The following is a 27,212-nucleotide window of genomic DNA, read 5'->3' as shown; positions in this document are numbered from 1 at the left end:
CCAATTATATTAATTTGGGGACAGGTCGAAAAGCATTAAGCATTTATTTAGCTAGCTGGTCCTGGGATATAAACATTTGGTTGTTATTTTACCTGAAATGCACAAGTCCTCTACTGCGACAATTAAGACACAGATAAAACGGTAAACCAAATTCCTTTCTCGTCATCTCTCCTCCTTCCACAGCATTCTTTTTTACTTCTTTGGGCTTTATATGGAGGTTGGCTACCAGCTTTACGGTGCGTTACTGACTGGAGTGTGGACGTCAGTTCATCTTTCAATCACCCACGTGGATATGTCCTCCTAAAACCAGTGAGGAGATGGCACGTGGGTATATGCTAAAAACCAAAGAGGAGATTTGAGAGGCAGGACTTGTATTGCATTGAGCGTCACAAATACGACTTTCCCGAAGCGGATCCTCTGTTTGGCCCACCACCCAGGACAATGGATCGGATCCCAGCCGGCGACCCAAAACAACCGCGCCGCAGAAGGGGCAGTCTTCTGGTCAGGCTCCGTAGACGGGCACATCGCGCACCGCTCTCGAGCATACTACTCGCCAATATCCAGTCTCTTGACAACAAGGGTTGCCTTCCAGAGAGATTGTAACGCTCTTTGTTTTACGGAAACATGGCTCACTCGAGACACGCTATCGGAGTTGGTACAGCAACCTGGTTTCTTCACGCAACGCGCCGACAGAAACAACCATCTCTCTGGTAAGAAGAAGGGCGGGGTGTATGTGCCTTTTGATTAACGAGACGTGGTGTGATCATAACAACATACAGGAACTCAAGTCCTTTTGTTCACCTGACTTAGAATTCCTCACAATCAAATGCCAACCGCATTATCTACCAAGAGAATCCTCTTCGATCATAATCACAGCCGTGTGTATCCCCCCCAAGCAGACACCTCGACGGCCCTGAAAGAACTTCATTGGACTCTATGTAAACTGGAAACCACATATCCTGAGGTTGCATTTATTGTAGCTGGGGATTTTAACAAGGCTATTCTGAAAACAAGGCTCCCTAAATTTGATCAGCATATCGATTGCGCGACCTGGGCTGGTAAAATCCTAGATCATTGTTATTCTAACTTCCGCGACGCATATAAAGCCCTCCCCGCCCTCCTTTCGGAAATGTTGACCATGGCTCCATTTTGTTGCTCGCAGCCTATAGACAGAAACTAAAAACGGAAGCACTCGTGCTCAGGTCTGTTCAATGCTGGTCCGACCAATCGGATTCCACGCTTCAAGATTGCTTTGATCACGTGGACTGGGATATGTTCCGCATAGTGTCGAACCACTACATTGATGAATACGAGTTTATTAGCGAGTTTATTAGCAAGTGCATCGGTGATGTTGTACCCACAGCGTCTATTAAAACATTCCCCAACCAGAAACCGTGGATTGATGGCAGCAGTTGCGCAAAACTGAAAGCGCGAACCACTGCTTTTAATCAGGGCAAGGTGACCGGAAACATGACCGAATACAAACAGTGTAGCTATTCCCTCCGCAAGGTAATCAAACAAGCTAAGCGCCAGTATAGAGACAAAGTAGAGCTGCAATTCAACGGCAATGACACGAGAGGTATGTGGCAGGGTCTATGGACCTTGATGTCTCGCTTCCAGACAAACTAAACAACTTCTTTGCTCGCTTTGAGGACAATACAGTGCCACTGACACGGCACCCCTACCAAAACTTGCGGGCTCTCCTTCACTGCAGCCAACATGAGTAAAACATTTAAATGTGCTAACCCCTGCAAGGTTGCAGGCCCAGACAGCATCCCCAGCCGCGTCCTCAGCGCATGCGCAGACCAGCTGGCTGGTGTGTTTACGGACATATTCAATCAATCCTTATCCCAGTCTGCTGTTCCCACATGCTTCAAGATGGCTACCATTGTTCCTGTTCCCAAGAAAGCTAAGGTAACTGAGATAAATGACTACCGCCCCGTAGCACTCACTTCCGTCATCATGAAGTGCTTTGAGAAACTAGTCAAGGACCATATCACCCCCACCCTACCTGTCACCCTGGTCTTGGCCATTGTGGAGAGGTTGGAGTCTGTTTGATTGAGTGTGTGAACAGGTATCTTTAATACAGGTAACGTGTTCAAACAGGTGCAGGTAATACAGGTGAGTGGGGAACAGGAGGGCTTCTTAAAGAAAAACTAACAGGTCTGTGAGAGCCGGAATTCTTACTGGTTGGTAGGTGATCAAATACTTATGTCATGCAATAAAATGCAAATAAATTACTTAAAAATCATACAATGTGATTTTCTGGATTTTTTAGATTCCATGTCTCACAGTTGAAGTGTACCTATGATAAAAATTACAGACCTCTACATGATTTGTAAGTAGGAAAACCTGCAAAATCGGCAGTGTATCAAATATAAGTAATTTCAAACCATACAGTTTTGTTGAATATGAAATACATCATATTAAACATTTCATATTTTCATTATATTTCTGCTGTGTACTTGAGCTCAAAAGTGACTACACCTCAGCAATGTATAACTATTTCTACCAGAAAGGTGAGATTTGAACCTTTCTTGGAGTTTGCAGCATTACTAGTTATTATGTATTTATATTTATTAAGGATCCCCATTAGCTGCGGGAAAGGCAGCAGCTTCTCTTCCTGGTGTCCAAACACAAGGCATTTACATTACATATTCAGTTCCAGTCAAAAGTTTTTGAGACACCTACTCATTGCAGGGATTTTCTTTATTTTTACTATTTTCTACAGACTTGTTAGATTTTTTTGACTGCACTTGAAGAAACTTTCAAAGTTCTTCAAATTTTCCGGATTGACTAACCTTCATGTCTTAAAGTAATGGTGGACTGTCGCTTATTTGAGCTGTTCTTGTCATAATATAGACTTGGTATTTTACCAAATAGGGCTATCTTCTGTATACCACCCCTACCTTGTCATGTCAAGAGTGTGCAAAGCTGTCATCAAGGCAAAGGGTGGCTACTTTGGAGAATCTCAAATATAAAACATATTTTGATTTGTTTAACACTTTTTTGGTTACTACATGAGTCCATATGTGTTATGTCTTCACTATTATTCTACAATGTAGAAAATAGTAAGAAAATTAAGAAAAACCGTTGAATGAGTAGGTGTGTCCAACTTTTGACTGGTACTGTAAAACAACAGATAAAACAGTACATCATATAACATTATTACACCACTAAATATCTACAATACAAAATGTATAGTACCACCATACAACAATATTACAGTGTAGGTGTGTTTAGAGTGCGTGTGCTGTCGCTTGTGTGTGTCTCTTCACAGTCCCCACTTTATGGCCCTCATGAAAAATAATTACTTTTGGGGATTATGTAGATTACATTTTTGATTATCTTTAGTTACATTTAAGAGTTTAAAGAATGATGTACAGTATGTTGTTGTTGTTTTAGGGCTCTGATTTATATATACCAAGTGACAGACCAGGACAAACACTTGCGGGGTCAGACTCAGAACCCAACTGTATGTGATGTGGTGTGTGTGTGTGTGTGTGACAGGAGGGATGAGGGACTGATAGGGCCTAAGAAGGGCCCAGGGGACAGATCAACCTCAGGGAAAGAACTGAAGAAGTACTCCTCCTCCATCATGGAGTACAAGGTGAGCTCAGCTAAAATCCTTCCCTTTTCTTTTCTGTCCCTCCCATGAAGCTATTGCAGAAGAATAATTAAATAAATCTGATAGCCGTTTGTTGTCTCCTTTAGAAGAATAAAGCTAGTACATTCTGGAGTGACAAGAAGAGGAAAGAGCTTCTCCAGAAGAAACAACTGACTGCTCTGAAAGCACAGAACACAGAGAGGTGGGTACTGTAATGCTTGTCTCAGGAAATGTCAGACCAATGCGCAGCATGGGAGGTGCCCATATTGTATTTAATAAGAATACTGAACACTTGAACAAAAACAATAAAACGACAAAAACAAACAGTCCTGAACAGTGAAGCAAAACACAGAACAGAAAATAATCACCCACCACTCAAAGGTGAAACCAGGCTACCTAAGTATGGTTCTCAATCAGGGACAACGATTGACAGCTGCCTCTGATTGAGAACCATACCAGGCCAAACACAGAAATCCCAAATTATAGAAAAAAGAACATAGACTGCCCACCCCAACTCACGCCCTGACCATACTAAAACAAAGACAAAACAAAGGAACTAAGGTCAGAACGTGACAGGTACAGTACTTTTACAGCAACTGTCTCTCTGTGCTGTTCAGCGTTTACCCCAATTGCATGAGTGTTGTTTATGCAAGTGTACATGTGTGTCCTTACCTGCATGTATGCTCCGCTCACATCTGTGTGTCAGGGAGTGTAAGGCGGTGGACACCATGCTGAACCAGCTAGCCCCCCTGGTGCGCCGTCACCAGCGTCGGAGGCGTCTGAGACAGGTGTGTTCTGAGGAGTGGTTGTGGAGGTGTCACCTCAACCTTAGCATCGCCAGGGCTCACCTGGGACTACTGAGAAGGAGCCTGGAGAACCACCAGGGCCTTGGGGCCCAACAACACAGGTAAATATAGACACAAACACACACATGCATACATACACATATACACACACACATACAGATCACTGTTTTCCACATATACATACTGTACCCTTGTCACGCTATCATTCCCTCCAGATTGTACTGTGCTGGCTCAGATGTTTTCACAGTCACTGTCCTTTCCAGCACGATTCGCTAAGAGTGTAGCTAAAATTGAGCTGAGCTAGCCCTATAACGTATCTGGTGCCAGCTCACTTTTAAGCAAGCATAGGAGTTAGCTACATTTCTGTGTTTTATTAATTGTACATATATTTACAATATTTTTGTGTACATTTGACATTTTACAACAAAGACAATAGACCATGATGACATTTTTGTTCTTGTAGCTACAGCCAGCTGCCTCCGTCGTTGTTCTCCCTGGCCCACTCTGGTACTCTGGTGAGGTGGAGGAACATGCATCAGCACATCGGAGTCCCTGACCTGATCCCCCCGCCCCCCAAAGCCACGCCCCAGCCCTGTCTCAGAGCCATCCTCCACAAGGCCAAGGAGAGCGGACAGGGTAAGGAAATAACTAACTAAACCAGCTAACTGTCATCAACACTCTCTCCCTCTCCCTGTCTCTCTTTTTTTCTCTTTTGCTGTCTATATCTCTCTCTTTCACTCTCTCTCCCTCTCCCTATGTCTCTTTTTTTGACCCATCACCAGAGGAGTCACACATCAGAGGACAAGAACATTCTTCCTATCTTTCACTCTTTCTCTCTCCACCCTTCAGCTGCCACCACCACCAGTGGAGAGGACTTCAGCACGACAGAGAGCAGTGAGCAGGACAGTGAGCAGGACTCTCCCCGTACCCAGCCGGCTGTGGACTCGGACTATAGTGAGCCCTCAGTGATGACCACCTCCCCGACCAGACGCACTTCCACTCAGCTGCTGGAGTCACTCAACAAGGCTGCCCTGCACCTCCGCAGAGCCATGGTACCTGATATACACACACAAACAGACACGGATGCATATACACACGAACACACACACACATACAACCAGGCAACAAAAATGAAATAATCATGCACTGTATGTATGCATACATGTGCCCACACACACTCCAAAATGTAAACCGTAACGTCAGTACAAACAATATCTGTATTTATGTTGAGAGTGTAATGTGTTTGGCAATGATCTGTATATTGGTATGTTTATGTATGGTATTTTTGAAGGGTTTGTGTGTGTAAACAGGTACTTGCCCATCGTGGGGGCCACTGGACAACGTTGCAGTGTGTGTGTCGGACACTATGGGACCAGGGCTGTACCATCACTCTACTAGTAGACAGGGGTACATCCATGGAGCCCCCCATCCCTTTAACATTGGACCAGCTCAACACTGTCCTCACCCCTTTGTTTGAGCTGGCTACAGACCTCGTCATGAACATGATGGAGACGATGCAGGTCTCACTTTATCACTTTACTCTTACTTGCTTTTGAGCTCGATTATTGTTCAACTCATAAACATACTAATTTGTCTACACAACTTCACCAAACACTTGATATTGCTAAAGCAACATCAGAGTAATGTATAAACTAATATACAGTGGGGTCCGAAATTATTGACACCCTTGATAAATAAAAGCAAAAATGACTGTATATAATAAATAATTCAAATGCTGAGCTACACTGAGTACAAAACATATTTGGAACACCTGCAGGTTCCATGACATAGACTGAGCTGGTGAATCCAGGCTTATTGATGACAGTCATTATTAGGAAGGTGTTCCTAATGTTTGGTATACTCAGTGTTTATTGTATGCAAAAAAAGGGACATTATATTATTTTATACTAATGCTATTGCTCAGAGATATAACTTTTGTTTAACAGGTAATATATACTGAACAAAAATATAATTGCACATGCAACAATTTAAAGGATTTGACTGAGTTACAGTTAAATCCTTTAACAGTTAAATGTACTGCCAAATTCTTTAAAACGTCCTTGGATGCGACTTATGGTAGAGACAATAACGTAACATTTTCTGACAACAGCTCTGGTGGAAATTCCTGCAGTCAGCATGCCAATTGCACCCTCCCTCAAAGCTTGAGACATCTGTGGCAGGCATTGTGTTGTGTGACAAAACTACACATTTTAGAGTGGCCTTTTATTTTCCCCAGCACAAGATGCACCTGTGTAATGATCATGCTGTTTAATCAGCTTCTTGATATGGCTTCGTGATTGTTGCAGCTCAATGGCGATAACTTTTGTTGACAATTTTGGAAACAAAACATGAGGATGGGATCCACCCAAATCATTTGGGTTCCTGGATCCTTTCACAGCATTATAAGGCTGCTTTGAGACAATGACTTATCAATGACCCATGATGTCCAGCTCAGTTAATCCCTACCATTGGGCCGCTGAGTTATCATAATGCTTTAGCAAATGTACATTATACCAGGGGCGTTGGTAGAAACAATGTACGTAACCCAATTTATGTCCCGCTAACTGCCCTGAATGCCTCTGCTGATCCTACAACTATTTTATGCAGCAATTATGTGTCTATGAACCAGATTTAGGCTGTTATCACTGAGGCAGTGTGCCCTAGTAGGAAGTCCTCTGTGTGCAGCTCACCCTGCACCAACATAAATAACAGGGGAATATCTACTGCTGCTAAGCTTCCCAGTAAAGCAATGAAAACAAGCAAGCATCCCAGAAAACTGCTCAAAATAGCGCATGTTAACATATCTAGCTTAAGAAACAAGGTTCATGAAATTAATAACTTGCTAGTAACAGATGACATTCATATTCTGTCTATCTCTGAAACTCTCTTAGATAATACCTTTGATGATACAGTGGTAGCAATACATGGTTATAACATTTACTGAAAAGACAGAAATGCCAATGGTGGAGGTGTTGCAGTCTACATTAAGGACCACATTCCTGTTAAGATTAGAGAGGATCTCATGTTAATACTGTTGAAGTAATGTGGCTACAGGTTCATCTGCCTCAACTAAAGCCTATTCTGGTGGGAAGCTGCTATAGACCAACAAGTGGTAAATCAGTATCTGGATAATATGTGTGAAATGCTTGATAATGTATGTGATATCAACAGAGAGGTATATTTTCTGGGTGATTTAAATATTGACTGGCTTTCATCAAGCTGCCCACTGAAGAAAAAACTTCAAACTGTAACCAGTGCCTGCAACCTGGTTCAGGTTGTCATTCAACCTACCAGGGCAGTTACAAACAGCACAGGAATGAAATCAACATTTATTGATCATATCTTTACTAAATGTGTGCTTGAAAGCAGTATCCAGATCCATCGGATGTAGTGATCACAATATAGTTGCCATATCTAGGAAAACCAAAGTTTCAAAGACTGAGCCTAATATAGTGTATAAGAGGTCATGCAATAAGTTTAGTAGTGATTCCTATGTTGATGTAAAGAATATTTGTTGGTCTGTGGTGCGTAATGAGGACCAACCAGACGCTTCACTTGACACATTTATGAAATTGCTTATCCCAGTTACTAATAAGCATACACCCATTAAGAACATTACTGTACAAACTGTTAAATCCCCATGGATTGATGAGGAATTGAAAAATTGTATGGTTGAGAGGGATGAGGCAAAAGGTATGGCAAGTAAGTCTGGCTATACAACCAATTGGCAAACGTACTGCATATTGAGAAATCATGTGACTCAAATGAATAAAAAGAAGAAGAAACTATACTATGAAACACACATAAATGACATAAAGAATGAGAGTAAAAAGCTTTAATTAAATTTTCAGCTCCATAATTCATTGAATCAGATGGCTCACTCGTTACAAAACCGACTGATATTGCCAACTACTTTAATACTTTTTTCATTGGCAAGATTAACAAATTTAGGCATGACATGACAGCAGCAAACGCTAACACGATACATCCAAGTATATCTGACCAAACTATTATTGACAAGAATTGTAATTTTGAATTCCACGTGTGGAGGAGGTGAACAAATTATTGTCTATCAACAATGACAAGCCACCAGGGTCTGACAACTTGTATGGATAATTTCCTGAGGATAATAGCAGACGACGTTGTCACTCCTATTTTCCATATCTTCAATGTAAGCCTACTTGAAAGAAAGTGTGTGCCCTCAGGCCTGGAGGGAAGCAAAAGTCATTCCCCTACCTAAGAATAGTAAAGCCCCCTTTACTGGCTCAAATAGACGACCAATCAGCCTGTTACCAACCCTTTGTTAGCTTTAAGAAAAAATTATGTTTGGCCTGATACAATGCTATTTCACAGTAATATACATTGCTAATGTTGTAAATTAATATTGTAGCTGGAAACTGCTAATTTACAATGGAATATCTACATAGGCGTACAGAGGCCCATTATCAGCAACCATCACTCCTGTGTTCCAATGGCACGTTGTGTTAGCTAATCCAAGTTTATAATTTTATACGGCTAAATGATCATTAGAAAACCCTTTTGCAATTATGTTAGCACAACTGAAAGCTGAAAGCTGTGGTCCTGATTAAAGAAGCAATAAAACTGGCCTTTAGACAGTCGTGTGGTCAAAAACAAGGACATTTCTAAGTGACCCCAAACTTTTGAAAGGTAGTGTACATACACATACATGATAACATACCCACTATACACACACGTACACATGGATTTTGTGTTGTAGATATGTGGTAGTGGAGTAGGGGCCTGAGGGCACACACTTAGTGTGTTGTGAATTCTGTATAACTGCATTAATTTTGCCGGACCCCAGGAAGAGTTGCTGCTTCCTTGGCAGAAATGAGCTTTTTGTCCATATGGAAAATGTCTGGGAAAACTTATATCAGCTCATGAAACATTGGACCAACACTTTACATGTTGCATTTATATTTTTTGTTCAGTAAATATCTATTTTTCAAAAACATAGGGGTCAAAATGATTGAAAACAGAGGCATCAATAATTTTGACCTCTACCTCTTTGAGAGAAAAAAAAGATGACTTTTTAAACAAAATGTCTTTCTTTGAGCAATTTTATTGTGTGAAATAATATAATGTCCCCATTTTTCCCCCGTAAAATATAGCTCAGTATTTGAATTATTTATTTTATTCTGTCATTTTGTCTCATCAAGGGTGTCAATAATTTTGGGCCCCACTGTATGTACAACATTGAAACAAACTTCATGTTTTGTACAAAAATCTTTAACTTGAGTCGAAAATATAATGAAATAATTGACACCACTATTATACCATGTGAATAATTGTACTTTTGTGTGTCTGTTTCCCTCTATCCATCCTTAGCTCTGGCAGGTGTTTGAATTGGAGGATGAGGAGATGGAGGCCAGCATGCACTTCTCCGCCCCTCTGGATGACGGTACCCTGGTGGACCTGAGATGGATCAGGAGCCTCACCCTTCACACCCTTGAGCTGCTCTACCTCGAGGCTCGCTGGGAGACTCTGGCTCACCTTGCCCTGCTCTTCAACTCACACACACGGTAAAATCCCACACACACACACTCTCTCTCTCTTTTGCTCTCGGTCTCTTTCTCACACTCTCTTTCTCGCTCGCTCTCTCTCGCTCTCTCTCGCTCTCTCTCTCTCTTGCTCTCTTTCTCTTGCTCTCTCACTATCTCTTGCTCTCTCTTTCTCGCTCTCTCTCTTGCTCTCCACACACTCACACAGACACACTACCTTTCTCTCTCTTGCTCTCTCTCCCACACTCGTTCTTGCTCTCCAAACACACACACACACACACACACACACACACACACACACACACACACACACATACACACACACATTATCTCTCTCTCTCTTGCTCTCTCTCTTGCTCTCCATACACACGCACAGTCGACCCTGCTCTTCAACTCACACACATAGTAGGTAGTTTCCATCCTGTCACAGGGAGGTGTGCGTGCCTGCCTGCCAGTACTGTCTCTGTCCTGTATGTTGTGCATCCCAGAGAGCGCTACACCCACATGATCACTCCTATCCTGGTCCATGCTCAGAGGAGACTGCTAGAGAGGATCAGCTACTTCGGAGGACCTCCGGTCCCTCAGCCACACTTCATCAAAACACAGAACGTCACTGGAGAGAAGGTTAGAGGGAATAGACACAAACTTTTACCACCCACTGAACAGGGTGTCATACTTGAACTCAATGTCACTAATCCATTCCTAAGGCTTAGTGGGGACTAGAGGATAACTCTGCTTCTATGGGGTATGGTTTATAATGAATACTGTAGAGACAGAATTGAGACTACTGCTGTGTGTTAGGATGCTTGCTGTTTGTGTGTGTACAGTGTGTGTGTTGAACAGTCTCTCCCCCTGCGTGTCAGATCACCTGTAAGAACTATGTAGGGAGACAGCTGCTGAATTGCTGGACTCCCCCTGCTGTGCCTGCCCCCAGACGAGGGTGCAACACTCCCACCAACCCAAACGCTGAGCTCCTCGAACTCTCTGGTACGGGAATCCAGTAGCAGCTGGAAATCAATCAGTCAATCAATTAATCATATTTTATTGCTATAAGTCAATAAGCCTAGCACTATTGATATAGGCCAACCTTATTATGCTATTTATTCCAGGGCTTGACATTAACTTTTTTATCTCTTGTCCTTTGGACAAGTAGGACTATTTTTGTTTACTTGTCAAAGTTTAAGTCACTTGTCCCTCCAAAAATGTAAATGGTATTTAACACCATTTCTACATCATTGTATAATGCAAGGAACCACTTTACAAAATAAAATGCATTAGTAGGCTACACTCTGCCTATTGGTTTCTGATGCATATTCAAGGAGAAGTGGGTAGCTGTATCCCAATATGGCGACATAGTATGGGCAAGTGGATGTGTCGAATGGAAAGTAGTGGGCGTGTCGAATGGAAAGTAGTGGGTTTGTCGAAAGGAAAGTAGTGGGCGTGTCGAAAGGAAAGTAGTGGGTTTGTCGAAAGGAAAGTAGTGGGTGTGTCGAAAGGAAAGTAGTGGGTTTGTCGAAAGGAGGTTTGTCGAAAGGAAAGTAGTGGGCGTGTCGAAAGGAAAGTAGTGGGTTTGTCGAAAGGAAAGTAGTGGGTGTGTCGAAAGGAGGTTTGTCGAAAGGAAAGTAGTGGGTTTGTCGAAAGGAAAGTAGTGGGTTTGTCGAAAGGAGGTTTGTCGAAAGGAAAGTAGTGGGTTTGTCGAAAGGAAAGTAGTGGGTTTGTCGAAAGGAAAGTAGTGGGTTTGTCGAAAGGAAAGTAGTGGGTTTGTCGAAAGGAAAGTAGTGGGTTTGTCGAAAGGAAAGTAGTGGGTTTGTCGAAAGGAAAGTAGTGGGTTTGTCGAAAGGAAAGTAGTGGGCGTGTCGAAAGGAAAGTGGTGGGTTTCTCAAAAGGAAAGTAGTGGGTTTCTCAAAAGGAAAGTAGTGGGTTTGTCAAAAGAAAAGTAGTGGGTTTGTCGAAAGGAAAGTAGTGGGTTTGTCAAAAGCGCTCTGCTGTAGGTTAGACTGTTTGATTGAGCAGTGCAATCAAAGTAGTGCAACTACCGTACCGCAAGAGTTTGGACTTTGAGTGAATGAATTTGCGTCATATTTCACTGTTGGTTTTACACAAATAATAATTGTAGATTTTCACTTCTAAAACTGACGATTGTTTATTTTTTATTAAAAGTATTGATGATGGGTGTACTGTTGATACGTTGTATGCGTGTGTTTACTGTGACTGTCACCCTGATATTGGATACAAGGTAGCTACTTCCCACACCGTTGCCGGACAATAGTGCTTGTCAAGTGGAGGCGAAGGGCACTGGGTCTCGGTGTTGTTGCAATTCACGCCCTACCCATTGAGGAGTAGACCGTATGTATGTATCAAAGTGACATCTAAAGGGTTATTAATATTAGTTATTTCTTGTGTAGACAGTTATCCTACTTAAAATAAAATCCCATGAGAGCAAAAAATGGCCACATTAGCTACATGACCGTGATACCCAGTAGGAAGCGCTTCAAGTTTGTCGAGGTGCAGGTTGTCAAAACAAAGTAGTGGGCCTGTGGTCGCTGGCTTAAAGTGAGCCCAATCAGCCAGGGTGCCTGTTTACAACACTGCCCCTTTAAAGCTCTTCTTTAAGCCTATAAAATATTGCAACATTACAATTACAAAACAAGTACTTTTTGTGTGTTTATAGAATAATTCAATCCAGAGCTCAAGATTAAGGGCGTCCTGTTGTCCCTGGGACGATAACAAATATAATTACAGTTCAAAACAGACTCTGGGACAGTTCTGGGTCGCCAGATCCAAAATTCATACTGCACATTAAACTATTTTAAAAAAGCAATGAGGCTGATGCAACGGATCCAACATGATCAAGTTTTATTTCTTCATATTATAAGCTCAACAATGCGCAAATGGCTGTAGGCTAGGTGGGAATGTTCCAAAGGTAGTCGCCTGTCAAAAGTGCAAATAGCTAACTTGAAACTAGTGGGTTTGTCAAAGGAAAGTAGTGGGTTTTCTCAAAAGGAAAGTATGTAACAGGATAATACCCATTAGAAATTAAGAAAGAGGTGAGATCTAACTTGCAACTACCGTCTAGCATGGGTTTGTTACATTGCCTTTGAAAGTATTCAGACCCCTTGACTTTTTCCACATTTTGTTAATTAAATTACAGCCTTATTCTAAAATGAATTTAAAAACATAAAATAGTGGGCCAGCAATCTAACACAATACCCCATATTGACAAAGCGAAAACAGGTTAAAACACTATTAAAAATAGAAATATTTTATTTACATTCATATTCAGACCCTTTGCTATGAGACCTGAAATTGAGCTACGGTACATCCTGTTTCTGTTGATCATCCTGAGATTTTCAAAAAAAAGTAGTGGGTTTGTCGAAAGGAAAGTAGTGGGTTTGTCAAAAGCACTCTGCTGTAGGTTAGACTGTTTGATTGAGCAGTAAAAGTAGTGCAACTACCGTACCAGAAGAGTTTGGACTTTGAGTGAATGACATATTTCACTGTTGGTTTTACACAAATAATAATTGTAGATTTTCACTTCTAAAACTGACGATTGTTTATTTTTTATTAAAAGTATTGATGATGGGTGTACTGTTGATATGTTGTATGCGTGGTTTACTGTGACTGTCAAGCCTGATATTGGAAAAGGTAGCTACTGACAACCTTAAGCCCACAATAGTGCTTGACAATGGAGGCGAGGGCACTGGGTCTCTGAATGTTCTTGCAATTCACGCCCTACCCATTGAGGAAGACCGTATGTATGTATCAAAGTGACATCTAAAATAGGTTATTAATATTAGTTATTTCTTGTGTAGACAGTTATCCTACTTAAAATAAAATCCCATGAGAGCAAAAAATGGCCACATTAGCTACATGACCGTGATACCCAGTAGGAAGCGCTTCAAGTTGGCAGGCATGTCGATACAACACTGGTGCACTGGTCGCTGGCTTATCGACTCGTTGTGCAGCCCAATCAGCCAGGGTAATTAGCCTGTCTCAAAATACAACACTGCCCCTTTAAAGCTCTTCTTTAAGCCTATAAAATATTGCAACATTACAATTACAAAACAAGTACTTTTTGTGTGTTTATAGAATAATTCAATACTTTCAGAGCACTCAAGATTAAGGAACTCGCGTCCTGTTTCCCTGGAACATAAAAGTTCAAATGGCATATTACAGTTTTACAAAACAGACTCTGGGACAGTTCTCCAATTCAAAATTGATACTACATTAAACTATTTTAAAAAAGCAATGAGGCCTTCACTCTCCAACTGATAATTTATTTCTTCATAAAAGTCTCATTAATGTTTGCAAATTTTCTGAATGTCAGCATTGGTTTGGGAATATGTTTGTAAATCACCTACACCTTGTAAAAGTTTTTTACTTTTTGTAACAGTATGTACATGAAAAATAGATAGAATAAATAGAATATTATTCCAATGTTTGCCTCTCAATTATTTTCAGAGTGATTTTTTTGTGATTTGTTTTTCTATATTCTTAACAAGCGTTAATGTCGAGCCATGCATTCAACCATTCCTTTCTAAAATAAATCATCAGTCATTCTGGTCTGTGGGTATATTGATGTGTCGCCATAGTCATATAGCCGTGTGTGTGTGTGTGTGTGTGTGTGTGTGTGTGTGTGTGTGTGTGTGTGTGTGTGTGTGTGTGTGTGTGTGTGTGTGTGTGTGTGTGTGTGTGTGTGTGTGTGTGTGTGTGTGTGTGTGTTTTGGTCTGTTGTAGAGGTGCGCCGGGCCATGTGTTTGGTGTGTGTTCCTCTGGATGTGGAGGATACACTGTGTTGTTTCAGGGAGGCCCTGGAGAAGGGCCATCACACTCTGAAGAACTTCCAACACAGCCGCACACTGCTACTACTGCTGCTGGCACACACACAGCCCTGTGAGTACATCCTTTCTATCTCTTTGCTGTGTGTTTGTGACTCTGGCCTTTAATCAAGTACATTTGCTCATCTCCTGCGTCTTTCTCGTCTCCTTTTAAAAAAGGTCAAATTAATCGAGGAGAGTCAGCGAGTGAACGTGGATGGAAATGCGCTTGAAATGAAACGGTCCTTCTCCACTTGCGCGTCATTAGGCAAATTAAGTTTACAGGATCAAAACAAATTAGAAGTTAGAAATGCTAGACATTTTATAGATAAATAGCGTATTGTTTTTAAACGTGTGCATATTTTTTTCCTTTATCAAAACAAAATCTGATTCAAAAGGGGTGTTGCAGATTTAAAAAATAGGATACACATGAATATCCTCGATGAGAGGTGGCTATCGAGGAGGGGAGGACACTCTTCCATTTGCCTACTAGCTAATTGACACACTCCTCGACCACTCAACCACTTATCTAGGTTTCCGGGTCACAAAGGAGAAGGGACGAGATAACCCCTGTATGTTGCTGAGTGGCGGGAGGAGGAGAAAGAGAGAGACAGCAGCAGCCAAGCCGACTCGCATTAGTTAATAACTTTTAGCTGCCAAAGCTATGTTTTTATCATCCAATCTGATTATATAGTACCTGTTTTGACTATATCAACCCGAGAAGAGAAGACAGTTAAGCTAGCTAGGTAGCTGGGTTGGCTTATCAAATCTACATAGGCTGCGCTTTCCCCCGTCCTTCACAATAACATCATCAGCTCAAATCAATGTATTAAGGAACAGCCTACCTCTTGGCCCTTGGTTGTTGAAACATATCATTCTCATTTAACTTTTAATTCCGTGATTTTAATTGCATCTTCCATTGATCTCCTAAGTTGATTGCCACAACAGACACAGAGCCAGAGACTAGTGCCACTTTGGTGGCTTGTGATTGGCCGACAAAAACAAAAAGCTACACGCCCCACTCGTGAAAAACACGTGCCTCTCTCGGGTTCGTGTGGACCCGTGAAGACCCCTACTGTGTATACTTCTTCAACTATAACCATATTACATTTCCATGAATTAACATAGGTTTGAATGAGAACCATAGAAATACAGAGGTAGCTATTCAAAATGGTCCTGCTCCTTGGCCAATTAAGCTACAAGGCTAACTTGTGAACATTCAGGCTATCCTAACTTCAAATTCTTAAAAACATTTATCAACTATATCTACACTGAGTAGACTCAAAACATTAAGGACACCTGCTTTTTCCATGACATAGACTGACCAGGTGAATCCAGGTGAAAGCTATGTTTCCTAATTGATGTCACTTGTTAAATCCACTTCGATCAGTGTAGATGAAGGGGAGGAGACAAGTTAAAGCAGGATTTTTAAGCCTTGAGACAATTGTAACCGACCGTCTCGATTCGATCTTATGTAGCAACATTTGAAATTGTGTTTTTTACATTGGATAAAAGTAAAGACTCTGAGCTAGAAAATGGTATATCATACAGTCGTGGCCAAAAGTTTTGAGAATGACACAAATATTAATTTCCACAAAGTTTTCTGCTTCAGTGTCTTTAGATATTTTTGTCAGATGTTACTATGGAATACTGAAATATAATTACAAGCATTTCATAAGTGTCAAAGGCTTTTATTGACAATTACACGAAGTTGATTCAAAGAGTCAATATTTGCAGTGTTGACCCTTCTTTTTCAAGACCTCTGTAATCTGCCCTGGCATGCTGTCAATTAACTTCTGGGCCACATTCTGACTGATTGCATCCCAATCTTGCATAATCAATGCTTTGAGTTTGTCAGAATTTGTGGCTTTGTGTTTGTCCACCCGCCTCTTGAGGATTGACCACAAGTTCTCAATGGGATTAGGGTCTGGGGAGTTTCCTGGCCATGGACCCAAAATATTGATGAGGTGCTCCATCATGCTGGAAAAGGCATTGTTCGTCACCAAACTGTTCCTGGATGCTTGGGAGAAGTTGCTCTCGGAGGATGTGTTGGTACCATTCTTTATTCATGGCTGTGTTTTTAGGCAAAATTGTGAGTGAGCCCACTCCTCCAAAAGTCTTTGGCCATCCTCCAAAAGTCTTTGCCTCACTGTAAGTGCTATTCCTGAGCAAGCTCTTTACTGGTGGTGCCCCGATCCCGCAGCTGAATCAACTTTAGGAGACGGTCCTGGCGCTTGCTGGACTTTCTTGGGCGCCCTGAAGCCGCCTTCACGACAATTGAACCGCTCTCCTTGAAGTTCTTGATGATCTGATAAATGGTTGATTTAGGTGCAATCTTACTGGCACCAATATCCTTGCCTGTGAAGCCCTTTTTGTGCATAGCAATGATGACAGCACATTTTTTCCTTGCAGGTAACCATGATTGACAGAGGAAGAACAATGATTCCAAGCACCACCCTCCTATTGAAGCTTCCAGTCTATTATTCGAACTCAATCAGCATGACAGAGTGATCTCCAGCCTTGTCCTCATCAACATTCACACCTGTGTTAATGAGAGACTCACTGACATGATGTCAGCTGGTCCTTTTATGGCAGGGCTGAAATGCAGTGGAAATGTTTATTTTTTTTGTATTTAGTTCATTTGCATGGCAAAGAGGGACTTTGCAATTAATTGCAATTCATCTGATCACTCTTCATAACATTCTGGAGTATATGCAAATTGCCATCATACAAACTGAGGCAGCAGACTTTGTGAAAATTAATATTTGTGTCATTCTCAAAACTTTTGCCACAACTGTCCACTACATTTGAGGAACAATGGGAAAGTAATTCTGCTTTGAAAGTTGATAAACTTGTAAACTCACTTTTGAGAAAATGGACCTTGAATTTTTTGGTACACCTGCTGGAGAGCTCTTTGTCTAAACCCATTCAGCATTGTTTACACCCTCTTAAGCCTTAGCCCACCCTTCTCTTTAAGGATTCACATGTGAGGCCTTGTGCTAAACAGTCAGTATGGTAGTGAGTGTACTAAACATCCCAAGATTTCAAGACTATAATATGTATATCGACATGTCTGTATACACATTAGCACATTAAAGGCTGCTGCCCTATATACATATACTTGAAATCACTGGCCACTTTAATAATGGAACACTAGTCACTTTAATAAAAACTCACAACAAGTACTATTTACAAGTTAATGACGAGCTAATTACAGAAAATCACTTTTTTATTTTATTTTATTTTATTTCACCTTTATTTAACCAGGTAGGCAAGTTGAGAACAAGTTCTCATTTACAATTGCGACCTGGCCAAGATAAAGCAAAGCAGTTCGACAGATACAACGACACAGAGTTACACATGGAGTAAAACAAACATACAGTCAATACAGTATAAACAAGTCTATATACAATGTGAGCAAATGAGGTGAGAAGGGAGGTAAAGGCAAAAAAGGCCATGGTGGCAAAGTAAATACAATATAGCAAGTAAAACACTGGAATGGTAGTTTTGCAATGGAAGAATGTGCAAAGTAGAAATAAAAATAATGGGGTGCAAAGGAGCAAAATAAATAAATTAATTAAATACAGTTGGGAAAGAGGTAGTTGTTTGGGCGAAATTATAGGTGGGCTATGTACAGGTGCAGTAATCTGTGAGCTGCTCTGACAGTTGGTGCTTAAAGCTAGTGAGGGAGATAAGTGTTTCCAGTTTCAGAGATTTTTGTCATTCGTTCCAGTCATTGGCAGCAGAGAACTGGAAGGAGAGGCGGCCAAAGAAAGAATTGGTTTTGGGGGTGACTAGAGAGATATACCTGCTGGAGCGTGTGCTACAGGTGGGAGATGCTATGGTGACCAGCGAGCTGAGATAAGGGGGGACTTTACCTAGCAGGGTCTTGTAGATGACATGGAGCCAGTGGGTTTGGCGACGAGTATGAAGCGAGGGCCAGCCAACGAGAGCGTACAGGTCGCAACGGTGGGTAGTATATGGGGCTTTGGTGACAAAACGGATTGCACTGTGATAGACTGCATCCAATTTGTTGAGTAGGGTATTGGAGGCTATTTTGTAAATGACATCGCCAAAGTCGAGGATTGGTAGGATGGTCAGTTTTACAAGGGTATGTTTGGCAGCATGAGTGAAGGATGCTTTGTTGCGAAATAGGAAGCCAATTCTAGATTTAACTTTGGATTGGAGATGTTTGATATGGGTCTGGAAGGAGAGTTTACAGTCTAACCAGACACCTAAGTATTTGTAGTTGTCCACGTATTCTAAGTCAGAGCCGTCCAGAGTAGTGATGTTGGACAGGCGGGTAGGTGCAGGTAGCGATCGGTTGAAGAGCATGCATTTAGTTTTACTTGTATTTAATAGCAATTGGAGGCCACGGAAGGAGAGTCGTATGGCATTGAAGCTTGCCTGGAGGGTTGTGTCCACAGTGTCCAAAGAAGGGCCGGAAGTATACAGAATGGTGTCGTCTGCGTAGAGGTGGATCAGAGACTCACCAGCAGCAAGAGCGACCTCATTGATGTATACAGAGAAGAGAGTCGCTCCAAGAATTGAACCCTGTGGCACCCCCATAGAGACTGCCAGAGGTCCGGACAGCAGACCCTCCGATTTGACACACTGAACTCTATCAGATAAGTAGTTGGTGAACCAGGCGAGGCAATCACTTGAGAAACCAAGGCTGTCGAGTCTGCCGATGAGGATGTGGTGATTGACAGAGTCGAAAGCCTTGGCCAGATCAATGAATACGGCTGCACAGTAATGTTTCTTATCGATGACGGTTAAGATATCGTTTAGGACCTTGAGCGTGGCTGAGGTGCACCCATGACCAGCTCTGAAACCAGATTGCATAGCAGAGAAGGTATGGTGAGATTCGAAATGGTCGGTAATCTGTTTGTTGACTTGGCTTTCGAAGACCTTAGAAAGGCATGGTAGGATAGATATAGGTCTGTTGCAGTTTTGGTCAAGAGTGTCCCCCCCTTTGAAGAGGGGGATGACCACAGCTGCTTTCCAATCTTTGGGAATCTCAGACGACACGAAAGAGAGGTTGAACAGGCTAGTAATAGGGGTGGCAACAATTTCGGCAGATAATTTTAGAAAGAAAGGGTCCAGATTGTCTAGCCCGGCTGATTTGTAGGGGTCCAGATTTTGCAGCTCTTTCAGAACATCAGCTGAATGGATTTGGGAGAAGGAAAAATGGGGAAGGCTTGGGCGAGTTGCTGTTGGGGGTGCAGTGCTGTTGACCGGGGTAGGAGTAGCCAGGTGGAAAGCATGGCCAGCCGTAGAAAAATGCTTATTGAAATTCTCAATTATGGTGGATTTATCAGTGGTGACAGTGTTTCCTATCTTCAGTGCAGTGGGCAGCTGGGAGGAGGTGTTCTTATTCTCCATGGACTTTACAGTGTCCCAGAACTTTTTTGAGTTAGTATTGCAAGAAGCAAATTTCTGCTTGAAAAAGCTAGCCTTGGCTTTTCTAACTGCCTGTGTATAATGGTTTCTAGCTTCCCTGAACAGCTGCATATCACGGGGGCTGTTCGATGCTAATGCAGAACGCCATAGGATGTTTATGTGTTGGTTAAGGGCAGTCAGGTCTGGGGAGAACCAAGGGCTATATCTGTCGGTCTGGGCTATTTCTTGAATGGGGAATGTTTATTTAAGATGGTTAGGAAGGCATTTTTAAAAAAATATCCAGGCATCCTCTACTGACGGGATGAGATCAATATCCTTCCAGGATACCCCGGCCAGATCGATTAGAAAGGCCTGCTCGCTGAAGTGTTTCAGGGAGCGTTTTACAGTGATGAGTGGAGGTCGTTTGACCGCTGACCCATTACGGATGCAGGCAATGAGGCAGTGATCGCTGAGATCTTGGTTGAAGACAGCAGAGGTGTATTTAGAGGGTAAGTTGGTTAGGATGATATCTATGAGGGTGCCCGTGTTTAAGGCTTTGGGGAGTTACCTGGTAGGTTCATTGATAATTTGTGTGAGATTGAGGGCATCAAGATTGTAGGATGGCTGGGGTGTTAAGCATGTTCCAGTTTAGGTCGCCTAGCAGCACGAGCTCTGAAGATAGATGGGGGGCAATCAGTTCACATTTGGTATCCAGAGCACAGCTGGGGGCAGAGGGTGGTCTATAGCAGGCGGCAACGGTGAGAGACTTGTTTTTAGAGAGGTGGATTTTTAAAAGTAGAAGTTCAAATTGTTTGGGTACAGACCTGGATAGTAGGACAGACCTCTGCAGGCTATCTTTGCAGTAGATTGCAACACCGCCCCCTTTGGCAGTTCTATCTTGTCTGAAAATGTTGTCGTTTGGAATTAAAATGTCTGAATTTTTAGTGGTCTTCCTAAGCCAGGATTCAGACACAGCTAGAACATCCGGGTTGGCAGAGTGTGGTAAAGCAGTGAATAGAACAAACTTAGGGAGGAGGCTTCTAATGTTAACATGCATGAAACCAAGGCTATTACGGTTACAGAAGTCATCAAAAGAGAGCGCCTGGGGAATAGGAGTGGAGCTAGGCACTGCAGGGCCTGGATTCACCTCTACATCGCCAGAGGAACATAGGAGGAGTAGAATAAGGGTGCGGCTAAAAGCAATAAGAATTGGTCGTCTAGAACGTCTGGAACAGAGAGTAAAAGGAGGTTTCTGGGGGCGATAAAATAGCATCAAGGTATAATGTACAGACAAAGGTATGGTAGGATGTGAATACAGTGGAGGTAAACCTAGGTATTGAGTGATGACGAGAGAGATATTGTCTATAGAAACATCATTGAAACCAGGAGATGTCATTGCATGTGTGGGTGGTGGAACTAATAGGTTGGATAAGGTTTTGTGAGCAGGACTAGAGGCTCTACAGTGAAATAAGCCAATAAACACTAACCAGAACAGCAATGGACAAGACATATTGACATTAATGAGAGGCATGCTTAGTCGAGTGATCAAAAGGGTCCAGTGAGTGGAGAGGTTGGTTGGGGGTCACGGCGATTTAGACAGCTAGCCAGGCCATCGGTAGCAAGCTAGCATAGGATGAAGGTCTGTTGTTAGCCACCTCTTGCGTTCCGTCAGTAGATTAGTGGGGTTCCGTGTGGTAGAGGGGATTAATCCAAATCACACAACAACAACAAAAATAAAAACAATAGATATAGTTATAGAGGCCCAAGAATAAACATAATAATAATACAAATAAATAAATTGTCCGATTGTCTATTCAGATAGCAGCCGGTAAGACAGCTAACGGTTAGCAGGCCGCAGATGAGCATTCATGTAACGTCGCGACGGAGGAGCCAGCCGGATCTCCTTCGGGTAGATAACGTCGGCAGTCCAGTTGTGACGGCCCGGTGGGGCTCCGCGTAGGCAGTAAAACGGGTCCGGATAGGTGACTGCAGCCCAGGAGTGATTGATGGAACTCAGGAGTGATTGACGGAGCTGGCTAGCTCCGGAATAATGTATGTTTGCTCCGGAATCGACGAAAGCCGATAGTCACACGGATAGCAGCTAGCTAGCTGTGAGATCCAGGTATGAATGTCCAGAGAGCAGTTGAAATCCAGGGACATGGAGAGAAAAATTGGTCCGGTATGTTCCGTTCCGAGCCGCGCTGCGCCGTACAAAACTGGCGATAGATTTTCGAGCTAAAGGATAGCTGATGACCACAAACCGTGGTTAGCTGAATACTAACGATTTGCCAGTAAAGAAGCTAACTAGCTTCTGAACTAGCTTCTGATTAGCTTCTGGATTAGCTTCTGGGCTAGCTTCTGGCTAGCTCCTGGCTAGCTTCTGGCTAGTTTCTGGCTAGCTTCTTGGAGTTTCTGGCTAGCTTCTTGGAGGATTACAGATTTGAGGTAAATAATACTTTTTTATAAATATAAATTGGTGAGGCGGTTGCAGGAGAGTGTTTTGAAGATGAGTTGATGGAAAATAAAAATGAAATGTATGTGAAAAAAGTTGTAAATATATATATATATACAGGACACGACAAGACGAGGACAAAAAACGTCTGAACTGCTATGCCATCTTGGTTCAAGATTTACGGTTGTGAATGTGACGAAATAAAAGCAGGGCCTTGGAATGTGGAGTCTTTTATTTAGACATGTCGCTAGCTAGCTAAACAATGAAACATAATCCCAACTCCTAACGTTACTACCCTGCATGAATCTAACTGGATTCATTGTTAGCTAGCTAGCTAACATTAGACTATATCTAGCAATGCAAATGGATTTGAGATATGAATAATTTTACTACACAGATCATACACGTAACGTTAACTTGCAATGAATTTGATTCAATGTAGCTAGCTAGACTCTCTTGCCCGTATACTATATACACTGCTCAAAAAAATAAAGGGAACACTAAAATAACACATCCTAGATCTGAATGAATGAAATATTTTTATTAAATACTTTTTTCTTTATATAGTTGAATGTGCTGAAAACAAAATCACACAAATTATCAATGGAAATCAAATGTATCAACCCATGGAGGTCTGGATTTGGAGTCACACTCAAAATTAAAGTGGAAAACCACACTACAGGCTGATCCAACTTTGATGTAATGTCCTTAAAACAAGTCAAAATGAGGCTCAGTAGTGTGTGTGGCCTCCACATGCCTGTATGACCTCCCTACAACGCCTGGGCATGCTCCTGATGAGGTGGCGGATGGTCTCCTGAGGGATTTCCTCCCAGACCTGGACTAAAGCATCCGCCAACTCCTGGACAGTCTGTGGTGCAACATGGCGTTGGTGGATGGAGAGAGACATGATGTCCCAGATGTGCTCAATTGGATTCAGGTCTGGGGAAAGTCCATAGCATCAATGCCTTCCTCTTGCAGGAACTGCTGACACACTCCAGCCACATGAGGTCTAGCATTGTCTTGCATTAAGAGGAACCCAGGGCCAACCGCACCAGCATATGGTCTCACAAGGGGTCTGAGGATCTCATCTCGGTACCTATCTCGGTACTTCACAGAAGTGTGATTGGCTTGGAGTTACATTGTGTTGTTTAAGTGTTCCCTTTATTTTTTTGAGCAGTGTGTATATCTCTGTACAGCACTTTGAGAAATCAGCTGATGTAAGAAGGGCTTTATAAATAAATTTGATTTGATACATGGATGAACGCTTCTCCCTCTCTGTCACAGATGCCATGTTTGCCCTTAGTTTGAAGATGTAATCTGGAGACAGGTGTTAAATACAACAGCCTTCTGTGTTCTCTTTTCCACTCTCTCCGCATTTGCAATCTAACGCCTGAATTTTCTCCATCTCTTTAGCTATCATATTCTACTTCCATCGATTTCCTTATATATCTATTTTTGACCTACACATACTGAGTCTTATGTTATAGAAGGAAGCGTGCTACATGGCAGACCAATCCAAACTCATCACTCTGCATGTCCAGCCCAAACATTATCTCAGCCAATCATGGCTAGCAGGAAGGTTCATATAGCTTTTTCCATGGCTAAACCACCTAGGCTTGTGACTTAACCATTTTATTTGTATTTACAGATGGCATAGCAGTTTGTTATTAAGGTACATGAACGTTCACATGTTCCAGAAGGCATTCCTGCTAAAAAAAAATGTATATGTTACAATGCCTCTCCTGTGAAAAAGTGACGCACGACATAAGCCTAGTTTCCTGAAACGAGTCGCAATTAAGACATGGATTGTGTACAGTGCATTCGGAAAGTATTAAGACAGCTCAGGTGCATCCTGTTTCCATTGATCATCCTTGAGATGTTTCTACAACTTGATTGGACTCCACTTGTGGTAAATTTAATTGATTGGACATGATTTGGAAAGGCATACACCTGTCTATATAAGGTCCCACGGTTGACAGTGCATGTAAGAGCAAAAACCAAGCCTCAAGGTCGAAGGAATTGTCTATAGAGCTCCGAGACAGGATTGTGTTGAGATCCTCAAGAACAAAGTGGCCTTCATCATTCTTAAATGGAACAAGTTTGGAACCACCAAGACTCTTCCTAACAGCTGGCCACCCGGCCAAACTGAGCAATCTGGGGAGAAGGGCATGGTCAGGGAGAACTGACCAAGAGTTCCTCTGTGGGGATGGGAGAACCTTCCAGAAGGACAACCATCTCTGCAGCACTCCACCAATCAGGCCTTTATGGTAGAGTGGCCGGACGGATGCCACTCCTCAGTAAAAGGCACATGAAAGCCCGCTTGGAGTTTGCCAAAGGGCATCTAAAGACTCTCAGACCATGAGAAAACAGATTCTCTGGTCTGATGAAACCAAGATTGGTTCGACTGAATGCCAAGCATCACGTCTGGAGGAAACCTGGCACCATCCCTACGGTGAAGCATGGTGGTGGCAGCATCAAGTTGTGGGGATGTTTTCAGCGGCAGGGACTGGGAGACCAGTCAGGATCGAGGAAAAGATTAATGGAGCAAAGTACAGAGAGATTCTTGATTAAAACCTGCTCCAGAGCGCTCAGGACCTCTGACTGGGGTGAAGGTTCACCTTCCAACAGGACAATGACCCTAAGCACACAGCCAAGACAATGCAGGGGTGGCTTTGGGAATGTCCTTGAGTGGCCCTGCCAGAGCCCGGACTTGAACCTGATCGAACATCTCTGGAGAGACCTGAAAATAGCTGTGCAGCAACGCTCCCCATCCAACCTGGCAGAGCTTGAGAGGATCTGCAGAGAAGAATGGGAGAAACTCCCCAAATACAGGTGTGCCAAGCTTTGTAGTGTCATACCCAAGAAGACTTGATGCTGTAATTGCTGCCTAAGGTGCTTCAACAAAGTACTGAGTAAAGGGTCTGAATACTTATGGAAATGTGATATTTCAGTTTATTTTTAATACATTTGCAAAAAAATCTAAAAACCTGTTTTTGCTTTGTCATTATGGGGTACTGTGTGTAGATTGATGAGGGTAAAAAACGATTTAATCCATTTTAGAATAAGGCTGTAACAAAACAAAATGTGGAAAAAGTTAAGGGGTCTGAATTCTTCCCGAATGCACTGTATGTGTGCCATTCAGAGGGTGACTGGGCAAGACAAAATATTTAAGAGCCTTTGAACGGAGTATGGTAGTAGGTGCCAGGCGCACCGGTTTGTGTGAAGAACTGCAATGTTGCTCAAAAGATTCCTGTGTTTTTTCAAAAATGGTCCACCACCCAATGGACATCCAGCCAATTTGAAGCATTGGAGTCAACTTGGGCCAGCATCCCTGTGGAACGCTTTTGATTCTTTGTAGAGTCCATGCCCCAACTAATTGAGGCTGTTCTGAGGGCTAAAGGGCATGCAACTCAGTATTAGGAAGGTGTTCGTAATGTTTTGTACACTCAGTCTATTTACATTAGCATAAATTATATCAAATGTTCTCATCTTAGCGAAGCCTAATGAAGACAATATACAGTTGTGAATGCTACACTATTTTTGTGGAAATGTAATCTTTGTCTTAACTGATTTCATTGCATGCTTGGAACTATGTCTATGAAACTGACATCTGTGTCTCTTTGTCAGTGTTTGAGGTTCCATTCTGTAAGGAGAACAGTAGCAAGGCTCAGGGTCATGGCAGGGTGGACTTTAACGTGACGGTGTGCACTGCCCCGGCCATCGGCCCTCCAGACCTGGCCACTGAGGACTACAGGACCCTGAGTTCTATCTACGGCTGCCCTCTGCCCCCCAACCAGATACACACCGTCATCAACTCCTATAGCAACTCCATACGTAAGAGACATGACCCATATAACACTTTTATTTTTAATTTTCATTTCATTTTTAAAAAATATACACCTTTTTCTCCCCAATTTCATGGTATCCAATTGTTAGTAGCTACTTTCTTGTCTCATCGCTACAACTCCCGTACGGGCTCGGGAGAGATGAAGGTTGAAAGTCATGCGTCCTCCAATACACAACCCAACCAAGCCGCACTGCTTCTTAACACAGCGCGCATTCCAACCCGGAAGCCAGCTGTACCAATGTGTCGGCGGAAACACCGTGCACCTGGCAACCTTGGTTAGCGCGCACTGCGCCCGGCCCGCCACCGGAGTCGCTGGTGTATGATGAGACAAGGATATCCCTACCGGCCAAGCCCTCCTTAACCCGGACGACGCTAGGACCTCCCGGTCGCAGCCGGTTACGACAGAGCCTGGGCGCGAACCCAGAGTCTCTGGTGGCGCAGCTGGCGCTGCAGTACAGCGCCCTTGACCACTGCGCCACCCGGGAGGCCAACGTTTTTTTTTTTACACACATTTTCATGATATCCAATTGGTAGTTTACGAACTTGTCTCATCGCCGCAACTCCCCAATGGGCTCGAAGGTCGAGACATGCGTCCTCCGAAACATGACCCACCACTCCGCGCTGCTTCCTAACACACTGCTCGCTTAACCCAAAAGTCAGCCGTACAAATGTGTCGGCGAAAACACTGTTCAATTTCCGACCGAAGTCAGCTTGCAGGCGCCCGACCCGCCACGAGTTGCTAGAGTGCGATGAGCAAAGGAAGCCCCCCGGCCAACCCC

General features: G+C 42.7%; 2 protein-coding genes and 1 long non-coding RNA gene across 4 annotated transcripts in view; all 3 read left to right on the top strand.

Annotated features, from left to right (window-relative positions):
* Window positions 1-5,552, top strand: part of LOC118366065 (cilia- and flagella-associated protein 54) — a 64,120-nt gene extending 58,568 nt beyond the window's left edge. Inside the window, exons 29-33 of the mRNA XM_052491605.1 lie at window positions 3,511-3,610; window positions 3,715-3,809; window positions 4,314-4,514; window positions 4,877-5,049; window positions 5,263-5,552. Coding sequence (XP_052347565.1) covers window positions 3,511-3,610; window positions 3,715-3,809; window positions 4,314-4,514; window positions 4,877-5,049; window positions 5,263-5,552 — 859 coding nt within the window. The remainder of the gene's footprint in view (window positions 1-3,510; window positions 3,611-3,714; window positions 3,810-4,313; window positions 4,515-4,876; window positions 5,050-5,262) is intronic.
* Window positions 5,553-5,728: 176 nt separating this feature from the next.
* Window positions 5,729-27,212, top strand: part of LOC118366064 (cilia- and flagella-associated protein 54) — a 72,494-nt gene continuing 51,010 nt past the window's right edge. The window contains exons 1-6 of one of the 2 annotated variants that reach the window (XM_052491704.1): window positions 5,729-5,933; window positions 9,763-9,956; window positions 10,424-10,559; window positions 10,799-10,922; window positions 14,673-14,828; window positions 26,214-26,420. In XM_052491704.1, coding sequence (XP_052347664.1) covers window positions 5,829-5,933; window positions 9,763-9,956; window positions 10,424-10,559; window positions 10,799-10,922; window positions 14,673-14,828; window positions 26,214-26,420 — 922 coding nt within the window. In that variant the 5' untranslated portion in view covers window positions 5,729-5,828. The remainder of the gene's footprint in view (window positions 5,934-9,762; window positions 9,957-10,423; window positions 10,560-10,798; window positions 10,923-14,672; window positions 14,829-26,213; window positions 26,421-27,212) is intronic. The other variant, XM_052491705.1, reaches the window with a different exon arrangement.
* Window positions 10,932-12,106, top strand: LOC127914584 (uncharacterized). The gene is made up of 2 exons (XR_008088927.1): window positions 10,932-11,526; window positions 11,603-12,106. It is a non-coding gene; the product is annotated as an uncharacterized LOC127914584 (long non-coding RNA).

Source organism: Oncorhynchus keta, chromosome 33 (assembly GCF_023373465.1).
Source record: "Oncorhynchus keta strain PuntledgeMale-10-30-2019 chromosome 33, Oket_V2, whole genome shotgun sequence".
NCBI classification, from domain to species: Eukaryota; Metazoa; Chordata; class Actinopteri; order Salmoniformes; family Salmonidae; genus Oncorhynchus; species Oncorhynchus keta.
Note: the sequence above shows the minus strand (reverse complement) of the source record. Positions and strands in the feature narration are given on the sequence as shown.